The sequence below is a fragment of the Hipposideros armiger genome, unplaced genomic scaffold, assembly GCF_001890085.2.
Source record: "Hipposideros armiger isolate ML-2016 unplaced genomic scaffold, ASM189008v1 scaffold_181, whole genome shotgun sequence".
NCBI classification, from domain to species: domain Eukaryota; kingdom Metazoa; phylum Chordata; class Mammalia; order Chiroptera; family Hipposideridae; genus Hipposideros; species Hipposideros armiger.
In genome coordinates, this window is record NW_017731531.1 from 953,304 (window position 1) to 975,577 (window position 22,274).

A 22,274-nucleotide genomic window follows, 5' to 3' on the forward strand; every position below is an offset into this window, starting at 1 on the left:
GAGGGCAGTGTCACTGGCCCTCATATGTGGGATCCGAACTGGGGCCCTCTGGCATCCCAAGCCAGTTCTTAACCATCGCGCCACTTGGCAGGCCCCCACATTCAGTCTTAATTCCTGTCTGCTTTACCTTGAAAATGCATTGAGAATGTGACCACTTTTTATCACTACGAAAGCTACAGTACCAGCCAATTATAGTGGTTACAATATTTCCTTACTGGTCTCTCAGCTTCTACCCTTCTACCCTTGTCTTTACATAGCCTGTCTTCCATAGGCAACCAAAATAACCTTTAAAAAATAAGTCAATAAATGCATTGTTGTGTACTGGATTGTAACTTGGAGGAAGAAAAGGAAATTAGTGGGAAAATTGGTGAAATCTGAATAAAGTCTGCAGTTTAGTTAATAATTACCTGTGTTAATGTCTTAGTTTTGACAAATGTAACATGGATCTGTAAGAAGTTACTCAACCTAGCTTCCTTTAGTGTCGTATGGTAACTCTCCGTACTATTTTTGCAACTTTCCTATAACTCGAAAATTATTCCAGAATGAAAGGTTGGTTTAAAAAAATGAAAATAAGCGGAAAAAGCAAATGTAAATTAAAAGAAAATCAAAGCAAAAAGATGGTTCTTTGAAAAGATTAATACAATTTATAAACTCTTTAAAAAATGTTCAATCGTGCTACTCTTGCTTAAAATCCTGTTTACTATTAGTAAAATTCAAAGTCCTAAGTGTGGCGTTAAGGCTTTGTACATTCTGACCCATTACCTCTCTGATCTGGCTTCCTACCCCTTTTCTCCTTTCTTTTGGTTGATCGGTAGGTTTGCTCCCAACTGGGACCCTTGTGCTTATTTCCCCTACTTTTAATGTTCTTCCCCCAGATAACTTGCATGGCTTACCTTTTCAGTTCATTAAGGTTTGTGCTCAAATGTCTCATCAGAGAGCTAGCTCTTCACTGATCATCTTATTTAAAATAGTGACGCTTTAACTTATTTACCCCCCTATTTTTTATAGCTTTATTGAAATATAATTTATATACCATAAAATTTATCCATTGGAAGTGTACAATTTAGTGATTCTTTTAGTAAATACATAGAGTTGTATTATCACCACAATTCAGTTTTAGAGCCTTTTCATTACTCAAAAGTTTCCATGTGCCATTATGCAGTTATTCCCCATTCCCAGCCCCAGCCCCAGCCCCAGACAACTACTGACCTGGTTCCTGTCTCGATAGATTTCCCTTTAATATTGCATGTAAATGGAATCATACCCTATGTAATCTTTTATATCTGATTTCTTTTGCATACCATACTAATTTTAAGTTCTGTCCATGTTGTAGTATTTAAGTTGTAGGATGTATCCATAGTTTGTCCCTATTTTTTTATTGCTGAATAGTTTGATTGTATGGATATACCACTTTTTGTTTATCTAATCACCAAATAATGAAATTTGGACTATTCACGGTTTTGGGCTTTTACAAGTAATGCTGCTGTAAACATTCATGTGTAAATCTTTATGTGGGTATGCGTTTTAATTTCTCGTAGGTAGGTGGTAGAGATCAGGAAGTTACAGAGGTTTTAATTCCTCTTCGCCTTAGTTTTCTAGCGATAAGATGTTAATTTATTTTAATAAGATGAAGTTAGGGTTGCAGTAGGGGTTTTGAGAGAAGGACTTTGAGAGAAGTTTGGCTTCATATTCTAAGAACAGATCAAAGGAATGTTAAGTGGCATGCAGGTTCCTGCTAAAATTGGAGACAGCTGAATCTGTATGGTTGTGAGATTTTCTTTAGAAACACTCAGCTGCATGGAAGAAGAAGCAAAGAGAAGTCTCTGAGCTCAAAGAACAGGTTTTGTCAGAATGAGGGTATGAAAGCTGGAAGAAAGGAGATTGTGATCAGACAGAGTATGTATGATATTGTAGGTAAGATTCTGATAGGGTATAGTGTTGGGGTTGAAGATGCTGTGAATTTTCCACATGGACATTTATGTAACTGAGGGTTATTATAGGATATAGGGGAGAAACTCAAATAAATATCCAGAGAAAAATATGGCATGTGGTGGGGGAAATTGCCTTCGTCAGTGGCAAGGCAGAACTGATAGGAAATTAATTGATAATTGGCACATAAAAAATGATGGAGAATAGTGTAGGACAATAATATGAGCCTCAAAACTGGAAGGATTTTGCATGAAGGTGGAGGAGTAAAAATAAGCAGAAATATAAATAAGCTAAAATGGGGAGCTAGATAACAGACCTTCAAGCCCTGAGGACCGCAGGGTAACTGGATGTTTGAGAGAAGGAGGTGGTTTCATTTAAGCATGAAGGTAAAGGGAACATGCAGTTTACACTTAAACATGCAGTTTAACACTTGGGTGTTAAAGGGAACACCCAAGCCTCAAGGGTGGAAAAATTTAAATTTTTAAGGGATGGTACAGTACTGAGTTTCAGTCCAGTCTAACAGTACTTGGCATGTAAGTTTGGCATAAATGTTTGATGAATTAATTCATTATATAAGAATGTTTTTTAATAAATTATACACTTTAAAATGATGCAGCAGTGGAGGAGTATTTTAAATCATTCTCATCGGATAAATGATTTTATAATACATTTGTACATGTATACTATTAAGTCATGGTAAAATCAACTGTGGTTGAATAATTCAGAGGGATTGTCCTCAAGGAAGTTTTTTCATCAAAACTTTAAAAAATGAAGGTTACTGTATAGATGCAGATGATGCTTAAAAGTTGACTTCTGTGTGTTGCCCAGTGTTGGTCAGTGTTATTAATATGTGATGACCCTCTGAAAAACTTGGTTGTTTTTTTGTTTGTTTGTTTTTTTAAGATTTTTATTGGGTGATGGGAACAGCGCTGAGGAATTGGGGGAAGGGGAACAGACAAGTTGCTGTCGTTTTGTTCTTCAGTCTAGTTGTGGAGGACGTTGCTTCACTGGCCCAAGTTGGCACCATCATTGCGCTCTTCCCTGGCGAGGCAGATCAGTCGCCGGCTTCTGGACGGCCGCTCACTGCAACTGCTGGCCGCTCACGCTGGCTACAAACGGTAGCCCATGGCAACCCACTGCAGCAGAGGCTGCAGCCTATGCCGTTGCCAGTGACTCATGGCAGCCCAGCTCCAGGTTGAGCTGTTGTTCAGCATCTTAGCTGTAGAGGGCAGTGTCACTGGCCCTCATATGTGGGATCCGAGCCGGGGTCCTCTGGCGTCCCAGGCCAGCTCTTAATCACCGTGCCACTTGCCCGGCCCAAGAACTTGGTTTTTGATAGCAGATTTTTGCAGGAGGGAGAGAAGGGTTGATGTTTTTAATGTGGAAATTATTCCCTCATAAATGAGAATAAAAAAGATAACTCCAATTTTTTTTAATGATTTAGAAATTTAATTTATTGCTGTTATTTCTGATTCTAATATGAAATTAATGGCATTTGCTTATGAATAATTGTGTCAGGCAAAGTGAAAATGAACCAGGTCTGCTTTTTACTATTTTGAACTAAATAATTGAAAAACTGTCTTATTTCTTTGCTTTTTCATCACAAAAGAGTAAAGGATATCTGTTCTTAGGCATATTGAAAATGTCTAGTTTCTGACTTCATGTCTGAAATTCACCCTTTAAATTTCACGTACTTATGTTTATTTTACTTTTTATTTTAAAGAACCAGCACCGAGCAGTAGACCAAGTAATTAAAGCCGCAAGAAAAATCTGTAGTGCTTTAGATGGTGTAGAGACTGTTGCCATTACAGAATCGGTAAAGAAGCTCAAGAGAGCAGTTAACCTCCCAAGGAGTAAAAGTGCTGATGTGAGTATTTTGTTTTGTTTTTTTTTTTTAGTAACTAGCATTTTATTACATGCAAACGTGCTTAAGTGAGCATCTATCACTTAGCGTGGGAGATTTTTGCTTCTGCTGGACAAAATGTTATCATTTTAACTTTGGTTTTTACTTTGAACTGATTGGGTAAGGTGAGGAATTCCTAAGAGGAAATGGGCTTTGGGAGAGCTTTGTGAGAGTTGACATTGCATAGGTGGATGCCAAACTGAACCTTTTGTGCGTGGAGGAGGAACTCTGACATAAATGAGTTGGTTGGGGATTTTAAGGTAGATACTGAGCTTGAAGGACCTGGATGGTAATAGGTACCATTTCTCCCTCTGGGTAGAAATGTCTGTGTCTGCTAACAGGGGAAGTTCTGTTTTGGACCATACCCCCTCCTTGTTGAAAAGACCCAAAAGCTTCAGTAATAGTGACTTACTGCCTCAGCAACAACCAGATTCAGAGCCCTGTTTTGATAACATACTGTTGCTTTTAGTAAAAGCTCTCCCTGTCGTATTTCCATGGGGATTTAATTGACTGTGTTCATAGGGATGTTCATAGCTCTGACTGGAAGGATGAGAAAAGGTAGATCACAAGCCATGATAAAGTTAAAGTTGTGTTGATGGTATGCCTCTCAGCAGATATCTAGGTGATAGCTCAATCTGTTTATTCTCACAGAGAGCCTATCCCTATGGTATATAGAAATTGGGGTTTCTTTTTTCTTATGATGCACTTGTTTTTCAAAATTAAAAAATATATATATGAAATCACTTGGAGGTAACCAACTACCATGGTCCTAATGTGTCTAATATTCTATTCATGATATTCCCTTGCTGAATAAAGGAGGAGAGCTCAATTTAAATATTTACAAGAGCTTTTTTGAGCCACTAAACGGTAATAGAGTTCTAGTTTCTTTAAGAATATGCTTGTTATGCTAATAGAGCAACTAATGGAAAATAAAATACTGTATTAGTGTACTTATCATTTTTGGGTTTCAAATCTTAAATTGGTTTAATGAGGTAGATTTTGTTGAGTTTGTATATTTTTCAATAATTTTCAGTTACTCCATGATTTTCTTGAATCTAAAAATCATCTATTTGATTGGGGGTTTTTACTTTCTTTTTTGTTGTTTTATTCTGCAGACACTTTTGGGAGATTTTCCCTGCAAGGGGGTTTGTTGATACTGCATTTATAATTAAATGTGTTGAAATGCAGATTACATCATCGGCAGTTTTCTGACTAATTTGTATGTGTGTGTGCAGGTGACTTTACTCTCTGGAAAAGAAGACAATAACAAGAGTTCATCCAGGGGTATGTCTTTTTAAATTCTTTAAATTTTAACAGCAATTGTTGCTTTTTCAAAGAATTATACTAACAATTTCTTTAAATCTAGGCTCACTGAATCCTGAAAATCCTGTTCAAGTAAGCCTGGACCAGTTAACTGCAGCAATTTATGATCTTCTCAGACTCCATGGAAATTCTGGTAGGAGTCCTGCAGACTGTACCCAAAGTAACAGGAACATCAAGGAAGCGTGGACTACCATGGAACAGCTCCAGTTTACCGTTTTTGCTGCACATGGAATTTCAAGTAACTGGGTATCAAAGTAAGTAACTGTTTAAAAGAAAATATGTTCAGCTTTACCTAGAAGTTGTTCTCATCTTGTAAAATGTCAGCATCCACTGTTACTTTGGTATTAAATGGATAATACAAAAATCAGCAACTACCTAGTGGTTTTCATAAAAATTACAGAAATGTTTGAAGCTTTTCCAGTAAAAAATATCACTCCCACTACATGTCAAAAAGGCAGGAAAATGTATGTTTAAACTTACAAGGGCAAATGTTGATTAATAAATTAGTCAGTTTATGACTGCTACTACTTGCCTTTCCTTTAGAACCAGGGTAATTTGGGACAGAGTGTAATGGCACTAGACTTGAACACATTTTTTTTTCTTTTTTAGTAGTTTACAATTGAGGCTTTGAAGTCTACAAGAGCGTATTTCTTCTATTGTGTTTTTAATATGGTTGTTTTTGTTTGTTTGTTTTGTCAATACCATAAAGTTTGCCAACTTCAACTTATTTGGAAATGACTAATAAAAACTGAAAAGTCTGAATTGGATATTTTAAATGAAGTAATTTCATAATAGTTGAATGATGTAAAATAAGGTAAACCCTAGTGAAGACATACCAAGTTCTGCTTAAAATTGAGCTTTAGATAAAATAGGTAAATAAGATATAAAAATAATATAATGAATGTGATATAGTCATTCATTCAATAAATATGTACTGAGCACCATCTGTGAGCAGTATTCTTAGAGTTACTAGGGATGCAGCAGCAAACAAGGCAGCAAAACCTCTCTGCCCTCCTGGAAGTTGCATTTAAACGGGTACTACTGTCTGAAAGTATTTCTTCCTTTTAAATATTGGGTTGTCGGGAAAGTCATGACGTGTTTTTTCTATGTTTTTTTGTTGTAAAAATGCGTCATGACTTTTCCAACAACCCAATAGTTATAGGGATAATACTGTCCATGTCCTCTATACACACACAAATAAATTTAGGGACTTAATGAGGAGAACAAATACTTAGTAGAAGACAGTACAGAAAGCTGCAGTAATAATTAAGATAGAAAGTTAATAAAATACTGAAGTTAAAGAGGGACAGATGGAATGAGGTTGAGAACAGCCATGAAATAGCTAGGGGTGTACTGTGAACCAGTGAGATTCGATTTGAAATAGATTTAGAATGATTAATGAACAAAGTGGTTTACGTGTAAGTCTGGCAGGAAGTTAGAATACTAATAGAATACAGTTTTATTGAACCTAAGACTCCTTCCCTACAAGATTGCCTGATTATATCTAACCCGCTCTGTACTTGTGGCAATTGAGCTAAATTATTGCTGTCTAATGAGAGAATATACCAGCATCTGTCACCATGGATAGAAGGCTCCTAATGGATTGGGAAGACTGGACTCAGTGTAAGTCAGATCAATGAACTATTAATATGCTTAACTGACTTGATTTCAGTGGCTTAGCAAAAGGAAATGGTGCGATAATGTTTGTACTCTTTCTTCTTAGAATTTACCTAGAAATGAATAATTACTCAGTGTCATTCAACTAAAATGTAAAGCTAGTAACTAACTCAACACAAAATTCAGATAAATTCTCCAGCTGGCATCATTTTGCCCCCTTAGACTGGCAGCTAGGGATACGTGTTCCTTTCTGCACTCCTTTTACTATACCTCTGTTTTTACAGAATTTGCAATAATTAGTTAAATTTCAGGTGTTTTTCCATAAGTTCAAATGAACGGTGACCAAATTTATTTCAGACAATAGTCACTTTCAGGGGAAGAATGGCTAATATGTATTTATATTAGTTAACTAATTTGTATTATCAAATAAAAATGAAATTAAATTCTTTTTTTTCTCAGTTACGAAAAATACTACTTGATATGTTCTCTGTCTCACAATGGAAAGGATCTTTTTAAACCTATTCAATCAAAGAAGGTTGGCACTTACAAGAATTTCTTCTATCTTATTAAATGGGATGAACTGTAAGTGAAATTGCTGGCTTTTTTTCCCTTCATTATGCCCCATTCTTTACTTTTTTTTCCATACATGCATGCTAGTTTTTATTTTATTACAATTTCCATAAAAATCCCTTAAATTCTTACTGACATCTTTAAGGTCTCTTCTGGATATGATTCTATAGAACAGACTGAAATTCTCATTTAGAAATCTGAAATATTATTTTAAATCTATATGTTAAATTGCAGAAACAAGCCATTCTTTCTAGACGTTGTCAAGTTAAAAAAGACAAATTTACATATAATTCTAGAAAATGGTATTTTATAACATTGCTTATTTTAGTATTTTTCCTGTAACACTGTATATATGAAGCCTAGTTTTTTGGTTAACAGGTTTTAAAATTAAATTAAGTCCATGTAAAAGATGATATTTTGCACTGTTAATATTTTTATTTTATTTTTATTTTATTTTATTATTTTTTAAAGATTTTATTGGGAAATCGGGGAAGGGGAACAGCCAAGTTGTCCTTCAATGTGTTAATATTTTTTAAATATTGTTTTTAAACTAAGGGAATGCTTTCATCATTCACATAGACAGTTGCAGAACTTTTTATTTTTTATTCTGTATTTATTAAACGACTTCCTATTTTTTATCTTTTCATCATGAAAATAACACATGTCTGTGAAAGCAATCAAATAATAAAAAATGCATATACGGTAAAAGTGTCACTTTAGGAGTGACAGGTTAGCTCAGTCAGTTAGAGAGAGCATGGTGCTGCCAAGACCAAGGTTGCCGGGTTGGATCCCTGCATGGGCCACTGTGAGCTGTGCCCTCCTTAAAAGAGTCAACTATGCCATGTAACATGAAAGCAACGTGTAACCAATGACCATGGCTGTTCCCCAATAAAGTTTAAAAATTAAAAAAAAAAAAAAAGGTGTCATTTTATTTGCAACACTTACCATCTCAGAGTGACCACTATTGACTTCATGTGTCCTTTCAGGCTTTAAAAAAAAGTACTGGTAAACATCTATATATGTCTGTGTGTATGTGTGTGCGCGCATACACACACACACACACACACACACACACACACACACACAGAGCTCGAATCAGAAATACTCATAAACATTCATCTAGTTTTTCCTAAAGGAAATAAAAATGACTATTATTTTGCCTAGAAATTGACATTGGAAATCTTAAGTAAAGGCGCTAACAACTTTTTGAAGAAATAAAGGATATATATTTGAAATTTTAATGAAATGTGTTTATAAAATTTTTGCAATATGTGTTAGCCAAGCTCGCTAGTTAAGTAAAGAGTACTCGGGATTAAAGATATTTGATAAGTCAAATAAAGTACCTAAAATTTTCAGTTTCATTAAAGGGTTAATCTTCATATTTGATCTAATTTGTTTTTTTATCAATACCTTTTTCCCCCACAGAATCATTTTTCCCATCCAGATATCACAGTTGCCATTAGAATCACTTCTTCACCTGACTCTTTTTGGAATTTTAAATCAGAGCAGTGGGAGTTCCCCTGATTCTAATAAGCAGAGAAAGGGGCCAGAAGCTTTGGGCAAAGTTTCTTTACCTCTTTTTGATTTTAAACGGTAAGTGTAACTTAGTTGTGATGGTGAGTTAATGTGGACACATCTGCAGTCTCAGAATTAGCTAGAGAACAGAGTGGGGAACAGTGATGTACATGAGATAATGACCTGCCTTAGTTTTTCCAGTGTGGTAAAGGAGGTCAATTTAGAGACACAGATCAGAGAGAACCAAAGTTATTCTGCCATAGTTTGAACATATCTATATGGGTATAAAGGATTGTTTGCCACTCACTGTTCAGGAGAAAAGCAGCAGCCAGTTCATTCTTTAACTGGCATTTTATATAAAGCTCTATATTATTGACATAATACTTGTGGTCTTTTAGGTGCCCCTAATATTACTAAAACAGCTCCATTTTTCCTCTTCTCATCCCTGTCCCATCCTTAAGTTTCACAGTCTACAACTGGACATTATTCCCTTCTCTTTACTTGACTACCTGCCTGATGTACCCTTATTGCTGTGGGCCCCTGCCCTTTAATCTTCAAAGGTCTTACATGGGTACAGAAACTTATGGATCCTTAGGGATAAAGGAATTCCTTTTGAGCTTTGTGTCTAATAGCCAGTGGGATAGTATAATCTCTCTGGCCTTTCCGCTGACTATTGTAATTATATTTTAAGTAATAATATGTTCCATGAGACCATCAGGAATCTTCCTGAATTTAAAAAAATAAGTCAGTCCGGCCAAGTGACGCGATGGTTAAGAACTGGCTTGGGATGCCAGAGGGCCGCGGTTCGGATCCCACATATGAGGGCCAGTGACACTGCCCTCTACAGCTAAGATGCTGAACAACAGCTCAACCTGGAGCTGGGCTGCCGTGAGTAGCTGGTGATGGCGTAGGCTGCAGCCCCTGTGGCAGTAGGTTGCCATGGGCTACCGTATGTAGCCAGCAGCCAGTGTGAGCGGCCGTGCAGAAGCCGGTGACTGATCTGCCTCGCCCGGGAAGAGCGCAGTGATGGTGCCAACTTGGGCCAGTGAAGCAACATCCTCCACAACTAGACTGAAGAACAAAAAAGGACAGCAACTTGTCTGTTCCCCTTCCCCGAATTCCCCAGCTCTGTTCCCATCCCCCCAATTTCCCAATTTAAAAAAAAAAAGTCAATTGAATTAAGTTTGGGATATGTTTCATATTGTACATGGTAGCATTCTGGAGAGTGAAGATGCACATTAGCATATTAGAGTACCTCTAAAGTTCTGCAGTCAACAAGTCTATTGTATTGTGTTTAATAACAATATTACTGTAATAAACACGTAACATTTACTGTGTGCTATGTATTAGCCTGAGTACTATATACATATCCTTATATCCCTCACAACAACCCTATGAAGGTAGGTGTCTTTCATATCCCTTTTTACAGAGGGAAATGACAAAGTACAGAGAGCTTAAGTGACTTTCCCTGGGGCACTTAGCTAATTAAGTGGTAGAATTGGGATTTGAATCTAGGCATTCTGGCTCTAGGCTCTGTTCTTAACTATTATCCTGCATTGCCATTCTCAAACTTATTTGATACCATGGTGTCCCTTTTTGTTCTAGAATATATCTTTTAAAACATTGTGTCCCTTCGGACAGTTTGAAAAATGATTTAATAACTGATCTATTTAACCTACAATAAAACAATTAAAAATCAAGAATGAAAAATTATACTAATCTAGTTCTACTTCCTTTTTCCTTTTAAATGGCAAACATAGTTTGATTTTCTAGGAATTATTTATTAAAATCCTGATGTTTGATACACTAACTTCACAAATTTTGTTCTTGAATTATTCTTTTCCAATGTGCTGAACTATAGCATTTATTCCTATATTTTTCTTTTAATAATTTCTCCCAAATTTTGTTTGACACCTGACATAACCAAACACTAGAGAAAAGCAGTTGAAGAGATTATTAATGATGTGTATTTAGAACCTTTTGCCCAATAGGATCTGTAATTATTCTACAACAATATTGGCCACGGAAGGAGGTGAACTGTGTTCTCAATTGTCTTTGATAAATTAGTGTCAGGAAATAGTTATGTGAGAAAGTGAAATGTAATTGTATCATTATCATTCATTTTTATAAATAAGTTCAGTTCTGAAAACCTTCCTGCTCTTGAAAGCACCAGGTTTCTTTGCTTCATTAGCGATGTACTATCACTTTTTGCCACTTTTGTTTTCTAGTAAATTTTTTTTTTTTTTTTAAGCTGAGTCATCCTGCCACCTGTTAGCAGTTCAGCGGCAGCTCAGCTCAGGCCGGGAATCGAACCGGCGACCCTGATGCTCAGAGCTCATACTCTTGAGCGAGTTCTTACCCAACTGAGCCACTCGGCCGGCCCGCAATAAAATTTTAGATGAATGACAACATTCTTTCAAAATTCAAGAGAGTAAGGTGCTGGGCAGTTGACTTCCGTTAGACAATTACGTAAATAGTTTGTATCCAACACTGCTGTTAAAACAGTGAGCACAGGGCATTAAGCTTGAAGCTTTGCCAAGTGCAGCGACCTAGGTAATGTTAAGGCTTAATATTTAAAAAATACTCAAAAATTAAAAGGGAGGATGATTTTTCGTTAATACATATAGAGAAACAAAGTGTTAATGATTTAGTTTAGTTAATGTACTAGAGTATAGTGATCAGAAATCTCGGTTTTGACATTCTTTTAAAAATAATTTGTTTTGATTCAACTTCTATATAACCTGGTGAAGTTACTATCATGCAAGCCAAATGACTTAGATGCAATTTAGGCAGCCTTCAATAACAAACGAGTTAACTCATTTTTAAAGACACAGAATCAGGTGTTTAACCTGCCTTTCCTTTACAGCTGTATCTCAGGGTTACCAAATGATTGATGTTAGAAAGTTTTTCATAGAAATTTTTCAGTTAATAGATGCAGAAGGAATGCTAGAATATCACAGTTTTGCAACCCTTACTGAAATAATTTAGGCTAGGGTTTCTCAGTCTCTGCACTGTTGACATTTTGGGCCAGATAATTCTTTGTTGTGACAGACTGTCCTGTGCATTGTAGGATGTTTGGCAGCATTCCTGGCTTCTGCCCACTAGTTGCCAGTAGTACCCTCTAATTGCCAACCAAAAATGTCTCCAGACACCTCCAAATGTCCACTGGAGGCAAAATCACTCTTGGTTGAGAACCATTGATTTAAGTAGTGATGACCAATGCCTGCTTAAAACCATTAAGTGATTGGCTTTTCTGGAACTTTATAGTGGATGGTGTACACTGTAGACTGACAGCACCTTAATAAACTGATTATCTTAACATCACAGAAAGAGAAGTAAACCAAACAATGTCCTCTTCTTTATTTGATAAACAATAGGAAGTAGTATGCAATATAAAGCATTAAGAATTCTTGCCAGATAACTAAACCTGAATCAGATCAAGCTTCTAAAACTACTACTTTATAGAAAATGTAGGCTATACAGGGACATGCTAAATGACCAGTGGAATGCAATCGACAAAATCCAGGATATAGAAAATTCTCAGAACCAAAGACCTGGTTTCTTCACCAAATGGCAGGGGAAAGAAAGATGAGAGTTAAAACAAGAGTCAGCAAACTTTCTGTACAAAAAGATGAGAATTAAAATAGGAGTCAGCAAACTTTTTCTGTAAAGGGGACCAGATTGATGTAGTTTAGGCTTTGTAGGTCATATAGTCTGTTGCAAATACCAAAGCAGCAATAGACAATATATAAGTGAATGAGTGTGGCGTTATTCTAATAAAAGTTTATTTACAAAACCAGGTGACAGGCTGGAGTTTGTGGACCTTTGAATTAAAAGATACTTAAAGACTTATCAACCAAATGCAAGTGTTGGACCTTGCTTGGATCCTTATTTGAGCAAACCAACTGTAAAAGAAAAAGCTATATGCTGACTAGATAGCTGATGATTTTAAGTAATTGCTAAGTATTTTGGGAGTGGTAATGGTATTGTACTAATTTTAAAATGAAACTTTATCATTTAGAGATACGTAACAGTATTTACCGATGAAATAATATGAGAGGAGTTTGCCTTAAAATCTAGTTGGGGGTAAGAGTGGTTCTAAAAAGGACAGGATATAATGTGTCAAAGATTTGAAGGCTGTTCACTTATAAGAGAAGACATTAAGACGGGAATCTAGTTTTGCAAAGGATATTTGCTGTAACAAAAGTTTAATGAAGTTAATAGTTTCCTGCTTTTATGTATCTCATGTTATTTTTCAGAAATTTCTTCTGTTCAAAGATGTATCAATATCTTTATTGATAAATGTTTTTAACTTGAGTAGGCCATAAACTGACAACCCACTGCCTGTTTTTTGTAAATACACTTTTGTTAGAATACAGTGCACATGTTTATGTATGTATTGCTAATGGCTACTTTTGCAGTGTAATAGCTGAGTTGAGTCTCTGCAACAAAGAATGTATGGCTCAGAAAGCCCAAAATATTTACTATCTGGCCCTTTAGAGAAAAAGTTTGCTGACCCCTTGAACCAGGGCACAGATAACTTCTCATCTCAAATTGTTGGTGCCATGTCATAAGTGGGTACTGGTTTGGGGGGCATGTGTTTTGGTTCTTAGGGTAAAAGTCAGGGAGCAGTTCTATAATCCAAGCTCCCACCTTGAGATGTATTCCTTTATAGGCTACCTGTAAAGACTGTCCTTCACCTTCCTGTTCATAGAAGTTGTATTGGGGACAGGAGACTCTGTGTCTTTACCCATCTTGTGTTCTATGCCCAACCCCATTTCTCCTAATAGTTGTTCGTTCATTCTCCTTTCCTTTGTTTCAACCCCCACACTTCAACACATTTACCTAAAGGATCAGTACACTATGGAGAGTGACTCCTGATATGTTCTTAAAGATGCTATTATATTTTTTGTGTGTGTGTGTGTGTGGGGGGGGGTGCTTCATAAGTGTTTGAATACTAACATTTCAAATTCATTACCATGTGTTGTGAGTTTTAAATTAATTTTTAAAATGAAAACCACACAGTATTCTTCCATTTACATTCATGAAGGTTTTTAACATGTGGAACTAAGCTTCTGTATCTTTGGACTTCGTCACATGCAAACCCTGTTCCTGGAACAGTCCCCAAGAAAGGATGTATGATGGAAAGAATCGTGTTACAGGTAATGGTACTTCTTGACATGTGGAGAAGTTTAAATTTCTTTATAAAAAGTATATGTATACCATGATTTAGGTTGTCATTGAAGAAGCCTAATTGATCTTGTTTCAATCTTAGGTTCTATTTTCAATTTAAATGTCAATAAATCATTTCCCATCTCTGAGAAACAGTAAAATATACCCTTGTACCCATTCCAAGTAACATGTGCTATTGAGAATTACCAACAATGGTAATTACTTTAAACAAAATGACAAGAAGCATTAATTGAATATTCAATCTAAAATTCACCCTGATGGCTAAAAAAAAATTAATTTTCTCAAAAAGACAATGAAGGTAATGTGGTAAATATATGGCCTGTTCAGCTGTAATATGATCAACTTCTGTTAAACTTTTAAGGTTGATTTTCCTTCTCCTACATTTGATATCATTTATACCACTCCTCAAGTTGACAGAAGCATTGTACAGCAACACGACTTAGAAACACTGGAGAATGACATAAAAGAGAAACTTCTGGATATTCTTCACAAGGATTCATCACTTGGGTATGCTTCTTTGATTCTGTTTTTTTGCGTGGGTATCTCCTCCAATGTACAGCTCAAGTTAATGGTTTAATACATGCCCTGATTTAGTTCATGATTTAGCAATGCTCTTGGTATGGAAAGCTTTCTGTATTTGTTTTTAATTATATAAAAAGACTGTATGACTACATAAAAATTTAGAAATTTGTTACAGGTCAAACTTTTTACATGATCAAAAGGCAAACAGATTGGGAACTATATTTATAGTAAATAGCAATAGATTAATTTCCTTAATGTATAAAGAATCTTTTCATATCAGTAGAAAAACCAACTACTCAGTAGTCAATTAGACAAAGAATATTAATAGGTAATTCTTTGGAGAAGAAATACAATGCCTTTTAAACATCTGAGAAGATGTCAATCTCTCATTAATCAAGGAAATGTAAATTAATACAAGATACTATTTCACACATCATTGAAAATTAGATTGTTGAAAATGAAAATGTCTCATCATATAAAGTGTTGAGGATACAGAAAAATGGGGATTATACTGTTGGTGGAATTCTAAAAAGCTTTTGGAGAGCAATTTGACAAAACCTACAAAGGTCACAATGTGCACAGTCTGACCTAGCAATTCCACTTGTTAGTTATACATCTTAAAGGAAACCTTTTTATATTTGCTTATGGAGACAATACTCATTGCAGTATGTACTTGGATTATTGTAAAACTGATAGGGAATGTTCATCAATAGGGGTTAAATTTATGGTACATTTATCCATCACAGTACTGTGTAACTCTTAAGAATGAAGTTATAGCTATGTACTAATACGTAAGATATGTTAAATGAAGGAAGCAAGGAGCCAGAATAGTGTTTATAGTGTGTTACCATTAAAGGAAGAAAGACCTACATACACCTACGAATATGTATTTACTTCTATACAAATGGACTCTCTGGAAGAATATATATACTACAAGCTTAGGCAGTTGCCACTGGGAGGGGGATTAGAAGGAGAGAGACTTAACTCTGCACCTTTATTCAATACTTGGATTTTTTTCACTGTTCTCTACATGAATACATTTCAGTGCATGTATTATATACAAAAGTCGATGAATGGGTAGTAAAATAGTGAGATCTTTCTTTCACATAAACATTTGTCATTAAGATTACATTAGAATCTCCAAAACAAGTGCTTTTTTAATTTTGAACATTCCTCAATTGAACTGTGTAATCATCCTTTAAAATTTTGTAATAGCAGGGCCGGCTGAGTGGCTCAGTTGGTTAAGAGCTTGCTCAAGAGTGCGAGCTCTGAGCAACAGCGGTTTGATGCCTGGCCTGAGCTGAGCTGCCGCCAAACTGCCAACAGGTGGCAGGATGGCTCAGCTAAAAAAAAAAATTTGTAATAGCATTTGTGTTTTATATGACATTTGATTTCATTTGTATAAAATGGATGAAATCCTTGCTTTTAGGGTGGATTTTGCTATCAACTGATTTCTAGTGCCTGGCATCTGGTTAGAGCTCAAACATTTTTATTGTACTGAATTATCCTTAATTTTCATGACTAAGACTCTTTTATTAAGGCAGAATGATTTCTATCCCCCAAATTAGTGTAAATTAGTGCTGTTTGCTGCACATTGCATTTTTCTATTCCAAATTAGTATTAATGATTCTACCAAGAAATGGCTATCCCAAAGTGAATCAATTTCTTTTTTGTATTTTTAATCATTGAGACTGTAACTGTCATTATGATATCATTGAGAAATAATTTAATTCTGTTATGTATGCAGACTTTCTAAAGAAGACAAAGCCTTTTTGTGGGAGAAACGTTATTATTGCCTCAAATACCCAAATTGTCTTCCTAAAGTACTAGCAAGTGCCCCAAATTGGAAATGGGTTAATCTTGCCAAAACTTACTCATTGCTTCAGCAATGGCCTCCTTTACAGCCACTGACTGCATTGGAGCTTCTTGATTCAAAGTAAGTCAACTGTAATTGCATTTATTTGCTCTGTTTTATTGTCAATTTTTCCAATAAGGTATTATGTTACAGGAGCACTTCCCTTTGTTTTAATGTGAAAGCAATTCAATACAATGTAACTGTAAAGCATATTTCTACGAACATATCTTTTCATTGATGTTATTTAAAAAGCATGTCATATCATTTAAAACTAACCTAAAGAGAGAGTTAGGTTGTAAGTTTTGAATAATTATATTTTTATGAAGTGGGCCAGAATTCATTTTCATAAGCTTAAGGTTTCTAAATAGAATTTGTATAGCACAATAAGATTTTATTCCTTAAAAAAAAAGAGGGCCAGCCCAGTGGCTCAGTTGGTTAAGAGCTCGCTCAAGAGTGTGAGCCTCTGAGCAACAGCGTCACCGGTTCGATTCCCAGCCCGAGTTGAGCTGCCACTGGGCTGCCAACAGGTGGCAGGATGGCTCAGCTAAAAAAAAAAAAGAAGCAGCAGCAGCAGGTTGTTTTTGAATAAAGAGCTATGTGAGCATTCTTTGTCAGGAATAGATTGAGGTTGTGTTTTCCGGAAATACAGCTTCATTAGAAAGAAATAACCATCAAATCTTGATTTTTGTGGTACTCTTCTAGATTTGCTGATCAGGAAGTGAGGTCTCAAGCTGTGACCTGGATCGAGGCTATTAGTGATGATGAGCTAACAGATCTTCTTCCACAGTTTGTGCAGGTGAGGTTTTTACCCGGTTACCAACCCTCCTTACCCTCTCCCCAGTTTTTATGAGTAGGGAACTTGCTAAGGGATACCCTTTCTGTTTTGATACTTCTGTAGTGTGGGAGAGTTGAGGTGCATTGCATTTGGGTTTAGTGTCTTTTTTTTTTTTCTGTTGTCAGCTGCCCCACTTCAATTCTTTCACTTTTTAGATTATCAGAACAAACCAGACTTGAGCTTTTCTTTTATTTTTCTTTACTGGCCATTTAAACATAGCTAATGAATGTTATTCCCAAGTATTTACTTTTCTGCTTGATATTATTAATTTAGCCTAAGTTAATTCATCTCTTTTATTTTTATCAGTATCATCTTTCATCAACAAGAGTAAGCTTTATATAATTTCTCTTTTGATAATTTTATACTAACAATGTAGTTAGCATGGGTTTGACCAGTAGTAATTCTTATTTTCCTTTATGTGTAGGCTTTGAAATATGAAATTTATTTGAACAGTTCATTAGTGCGCTTCCTTCTGTCCAGGGCATTGGGAAATATACAGATAGCACACAATCTATATTGGTAAGATTTAAATTTTCTTAAGTGCATTATTTCCACTCTTAATATTTATACAGATAACATACCCTGAAAGTCTAAATGGTATACTTAGACTTCTTACTGTGAATACCACGTTTTATTGAGGCATTATTATAAAGAAGCTAAATTTTTTATGTCCTTAGAAATGAAACCAGAAAATAACAAAACCCTCTAGTGCCAAGATATTTAGCATGTTAGAGCTCTATAATAATGAACAAGTTTTTACTTGCTATATAGCTTAAGGTGAATTCCTGGATACCAAAAATTGAACTTGTTAAATTGATTTTTGAGGTATGTTCATCCAGTTTTCAGAAGTGGCTGACATAAATATTTTGCTGTATTAGGCTCCTCAAGGATGCCCTGCATGATGCACAGTTTGGTGCCCGATATGAACAAGTTTTGGGTGCTCTCCTCTCCGTGGGAGGAAAAGGCCTCAGAGAAGAACTCCTGAAGCAGACAAAACTTGTGCAGCTTTTAGGAGGAGTAGCAGAAAAAGTAAGGCAGGCTAGCGGGTCATCCAGACAGGTATGTACCCACAAGAGGGAACATAAATATTTTGATATTAAAGGATCTTCACAGTGTTGACAAGTGATTATTCTTTATCAGTAGACATCCAGTAGAACTCTTAATTGTACCTATGCTATTTTGAGATGAATTCAAATGTTTTAAAATCTGTAGGAAAAGATTTCACAACCTACCGTAACTCAGAAAATCAATGCTTTTTAATTCCCATACTTATATCCCCTTTCTGGTTAAAATTGTTTTCTTGAGTTCCTTTTTAATTATTTTGTTTTTAACTTTTTTGTAACTGTATAAGTAAAACTATGAATTGATGGTAAGGTTTAAAACATCCATATAATGAAGAAGTTTAAGGAATAAAAAATTAAGACTTTTCCAGCTTTTTCTCCCTGTAGGTTGTCCATAGTTTTCTGTAGGTCCATCTGGGTAATTTTTTATGACTTTTCACATAAATACACTTAAGTATATATGTAAATTTTTTGGAGTGTAAAAAAAATTTTTTTAATCAATTTTTTATAGAAACGTATATATGTTGAGGTAAAATTTACATAAAACATATTTACATAAACTTACATAAATCCACTATTTTAATGTATACAATTTATTGACTGTTAGTACATTCACAGTGTTGTGCAACCGCCACCACTGTCTAATTCCAGAACGTTTTCATCACACCAAAAAGAAAGCCTGTACCCACTAATCACTCACTTCTCATCCTCCTCCCCTGCTGCCCACCCTGATAAGCACTAACCTGCGTTCTGTCTTTATGGATTTGCCTATTCTGGATATTTCATGTAAATGGAGTTATATAATATGTGGCCTTTTGTGTTTGGTTCTTTCACTTAGCCTAATGTTTTCAAGGTCCATCCATATTTCTAGCATGTATAAGTGCTCCTTCTCTTTTTATGGCTGAATAACATTCCATTGTGTAGATAATACCACATTTTGTTTACCCATTCATCAGTTGATGGACGTTTGGCTTGTCTACTATTTGGCTATTACGAAAAATGCTGCATGAATATTCCTGAGTTTTTGTTTGAGCACCCGTTTTCGCTTTACCTAGAAGTAGAATTACTAAGTCATACAGGAATTCTGTTAACTTTTTGAGGAACCACCAAACTGTTATTCAAAGCATCTGCATTGTTTTACATACCTACCAGCAATATAGGAGGGTTCCAATTTCTCTACATCCTCACCAACATTTATTATTTCCTGGGATTTTTTTTTTTTTTTATAATCTAGTGAGTGTAAAGTAGTATCTCATCGTGGTTTAGATTTGCATTTCCCTAATTGACTAATGATTTTAACACATTTTCAGGTGGGTTTTTTTTTTTGGCCATTTGTGTATATTCTTTGGAGAAATTTCTTTTGTAAGTCTTTTTTTAATTTGTTTGTCTTTTTGTTGTTGTTAGAGTTCTTTATATATTCTGGATACAAGACCCTTGTCAGATATACTATTTGCAAATGTTTTCTCCCATTCTGTGGATTATCTTTTATTTCCTTGGTAGTGTCTTTTGATACACAAAAGGTTTTAATTTTATGAAGTCTAATTTACTTTTTCTTTTGTTGCTTGTACTTTTGTTATATCTTAAGAATTCATTGTCAAATCTAAGGTTGCAAAGATGTATACCTATGTTTTCTTCTAAAAGCTTATTAGTTTTACTCATATATAAGTTTTTGATCCATTTTGAGTTATTTTTTTATATGGTATGAGATAAGGGTACAACTTCATTCTTTTACATGTGGCTACCCAGTTATCCCAGCGCCATTTGTTAAAGAGACTGTTCTTTTTCATTGAATGATCTCAGCACCCTTGTTGAAAATCAGTTGACCAGAGCTATATGGGTTTATTTCTGGATTCTCAATTCTGGTCCATTGATCTGTATGTGTATCCTTATGCCATACTGTTTTCATTACTGTAGCTTTGTAGTAAGTTTTGAAATCAGGAAGTATGAGTCCTCCAGCTTTGTTCTTTTTCAAGATTCTTTTGGCTACTCAGAAGTCCATTGCAATTCTATATGAATTTTAGGATTAGCTTATCCATTTCTGCTGAAAGCAGTTGGAATTTTGATAAGGATTGTATTGAATATGTAGATTGATTTGGGAAATATTGCAATCTTAATATTAAATCTTCCAGTTCATAAACATGGGCTGTCTTTTCATTTATTTAGATCTTTAATTTCTTTCAGCAGTTACACTTTTGTTTTGTTTTGTTTGTTTTTTGTTTTTGCAAATTGCTCTTTTTACTTCATCTTGGAGAATTTATGTCAGTACTTTTAGTTACACTACATGTGTATTAATGGGTGAATACTATTACAAGGTATTGTAGCATAAATTATGAACTATTACCTCTATGTAGGTTGTTTATATATTTTTCTTTTCCCAAGCAGTCCTGCAATGAATTTTATAAGTTTTTGCCCTTTTGCTAGTATTTCTTTATAGGATATTCCTACAGGTGAAATAGCTGAGTTAGGAGCCATGTACATTTTTAGTAATAAGTTTCTATTAGATTGCTCTACCAGAAAAATAAAAATGTCTGTATATACTTCTCTCCCCATCAACAGATTATGAAAGTATCTGTTTCCTACCCTGTTGCCAGCTCTGGATGTTATTTTTTTTGTTTGTTTAATTTCTATCCCATTGACTGTTAGTGAGTTTTAACTAATAGTTAAATATGAACACATGTACTTTCCCCCCATGTTTGTAGCCTTTGCCCATTGTGATTTTATTTTTATAGTAAAAATGAACTCTCTTTACCAGTAACTCTTTTTGATCATTTGACAGTTGGGCATTTTAAAAGTTGGGGCCACATCATAATTTTGTTGTCTTAAAAATCGGTCTTTATTTTCATTATGTACTTACAATACCAATCTCTTTTCCTAGGTTGTCCTCCAAAGGAGTATGGAACGAGTACAGTCTTTTTTTCTAAGAAACAAATGTCGCCTCCCTCTCAATCCAAGTCTTGTGGCAAAAGAATTAAATATTAAGGTGACACATAAAATACTTATAACTTCATATTACATTTCAATATAATGTGTAGGAAGAAGGCAAATGGGAAAGTATGCTTAAGGCAAAAGAGGATAACACCTGCATAGGTTGGTTATAAGCATTTGTGGATGTCTGTCTGTATAAGACCCATATTTCTCTCAGAATATTTTTACCTAATCACCATTCCTGGAAGAAAAAAAAACAGTCTAAAATTATTTGTTACCTCAAATTAAATTATTTTTTACTGTGGTATAGTAGCTACAGGAGAGGCATATATTGTAATTCCAGAGGTAAAACTACCCACCCGCAGGTAGACATTTTTTTCCTCCTCCCTTGTGAATAACCATATAAACTCTTCCCGGGTTTATAGCAATTTTTAGAGCTATTAGAAGGTAGTTGAGTAATCATAAAAATTGAGTAATTATAATGGATTTCTTCTACCAGGAGTTCAGCAAAAGCAACCAATTAATTTGTTAGTGTCTGATTTTGAAAGGCCAGGCAGGGTCCAACTATCCGTAACAGAGTTTCAGATTTCTTTATTTTTTAAGTTGACATGTGGCTACTCTTCATTGAAATTTAATAGTGGGTGCTTGTATGATTATGTCATTTGGGGGCAGGGTGATTACATTTTCCCCTTTGGTTTTGTTATTTACCTTTAAATTGGGCACACTGTCTTAAATTAGTTTTTTAACCAGTTTTATTTTAAAATAAAATTTCATCTTTGCTAATGAAATTGTTTAATTTAGTGTCACTATTTGATTCCATGGCTAATTATTAATTTTAATAGTGCCATAAATACGAGAAGTGGAGATCTTATCCCAGATTACACTGATTTAGAGGAAAGACAAGACTATACAAAATTTTGTGCTCTGTTGAGGAATTATGACACTTTTTTTTTTTTTTTTTTTTAGCTGAGCCATCCCGCCATCTGTTGGCAGCTCACGGCTGCTCAGCTCGGGCTGACTCGAACC

General features: G+C 35.1%; 1 protein-coding gene across 2 annotated transcripts in view; it reads left to right on the forward strand.

Annotated features, from left to right (window-relative positions):
- The window catches only part of PIK3C2A (phosphatidylinositol-4-phosphate 3-kinase catalytic subunit type 2 alpha), a 99,352-nt gene that overhangs the window by 52,101 nt on the left and 24,977 nt on the right, over positions 1-22,274 (forward strand). For both annotated transcript variants that reach the window (XM_019652552.1, XM_019652553.1), the window contains exons 9-20: positions 3,653-3,796; positions 5,068-5,116; positions 5,199-5,409; positions 7,232-7,354; positions 8,768-8,935; positions 13,908-14,019; positions 14,412-14,557; positions 16,320-16,508; positions 17,130-17,223; positions 17,687-17,781; positions 18,141-18,321; positions 21,199-21,303. In XM_019652552.1, coding sequence (XP_019508097.1) covers positions 3,653-3,796; positions 5,068-5,116; positions 5,199-5,409; positions 7,232-7,354; positions 8,768-8,935; positions 13,908-14,019; positions 14,412-14,557; positions 16,320-16,508; positions 17,130-17,223; positions 17,687-17,781; positions 18,141-18,321; positions 21,199-21,303 — 1,617 coding nt within the window. The remainder of the gene's footprint in view (positions 1-3,652; positions 3,797-5,067; positions 5,117-5,198; positions 5,410-7,231; positions 7,355-8,767; positions 8,936-13,907; positions 14,020-14,411; positions 14,558-16,319; positions 16,509-17,129; positions 17,224-17,686; positions 17,782-18,140; positions 18,322-21,198; positions 21,304-22,274) is intronic.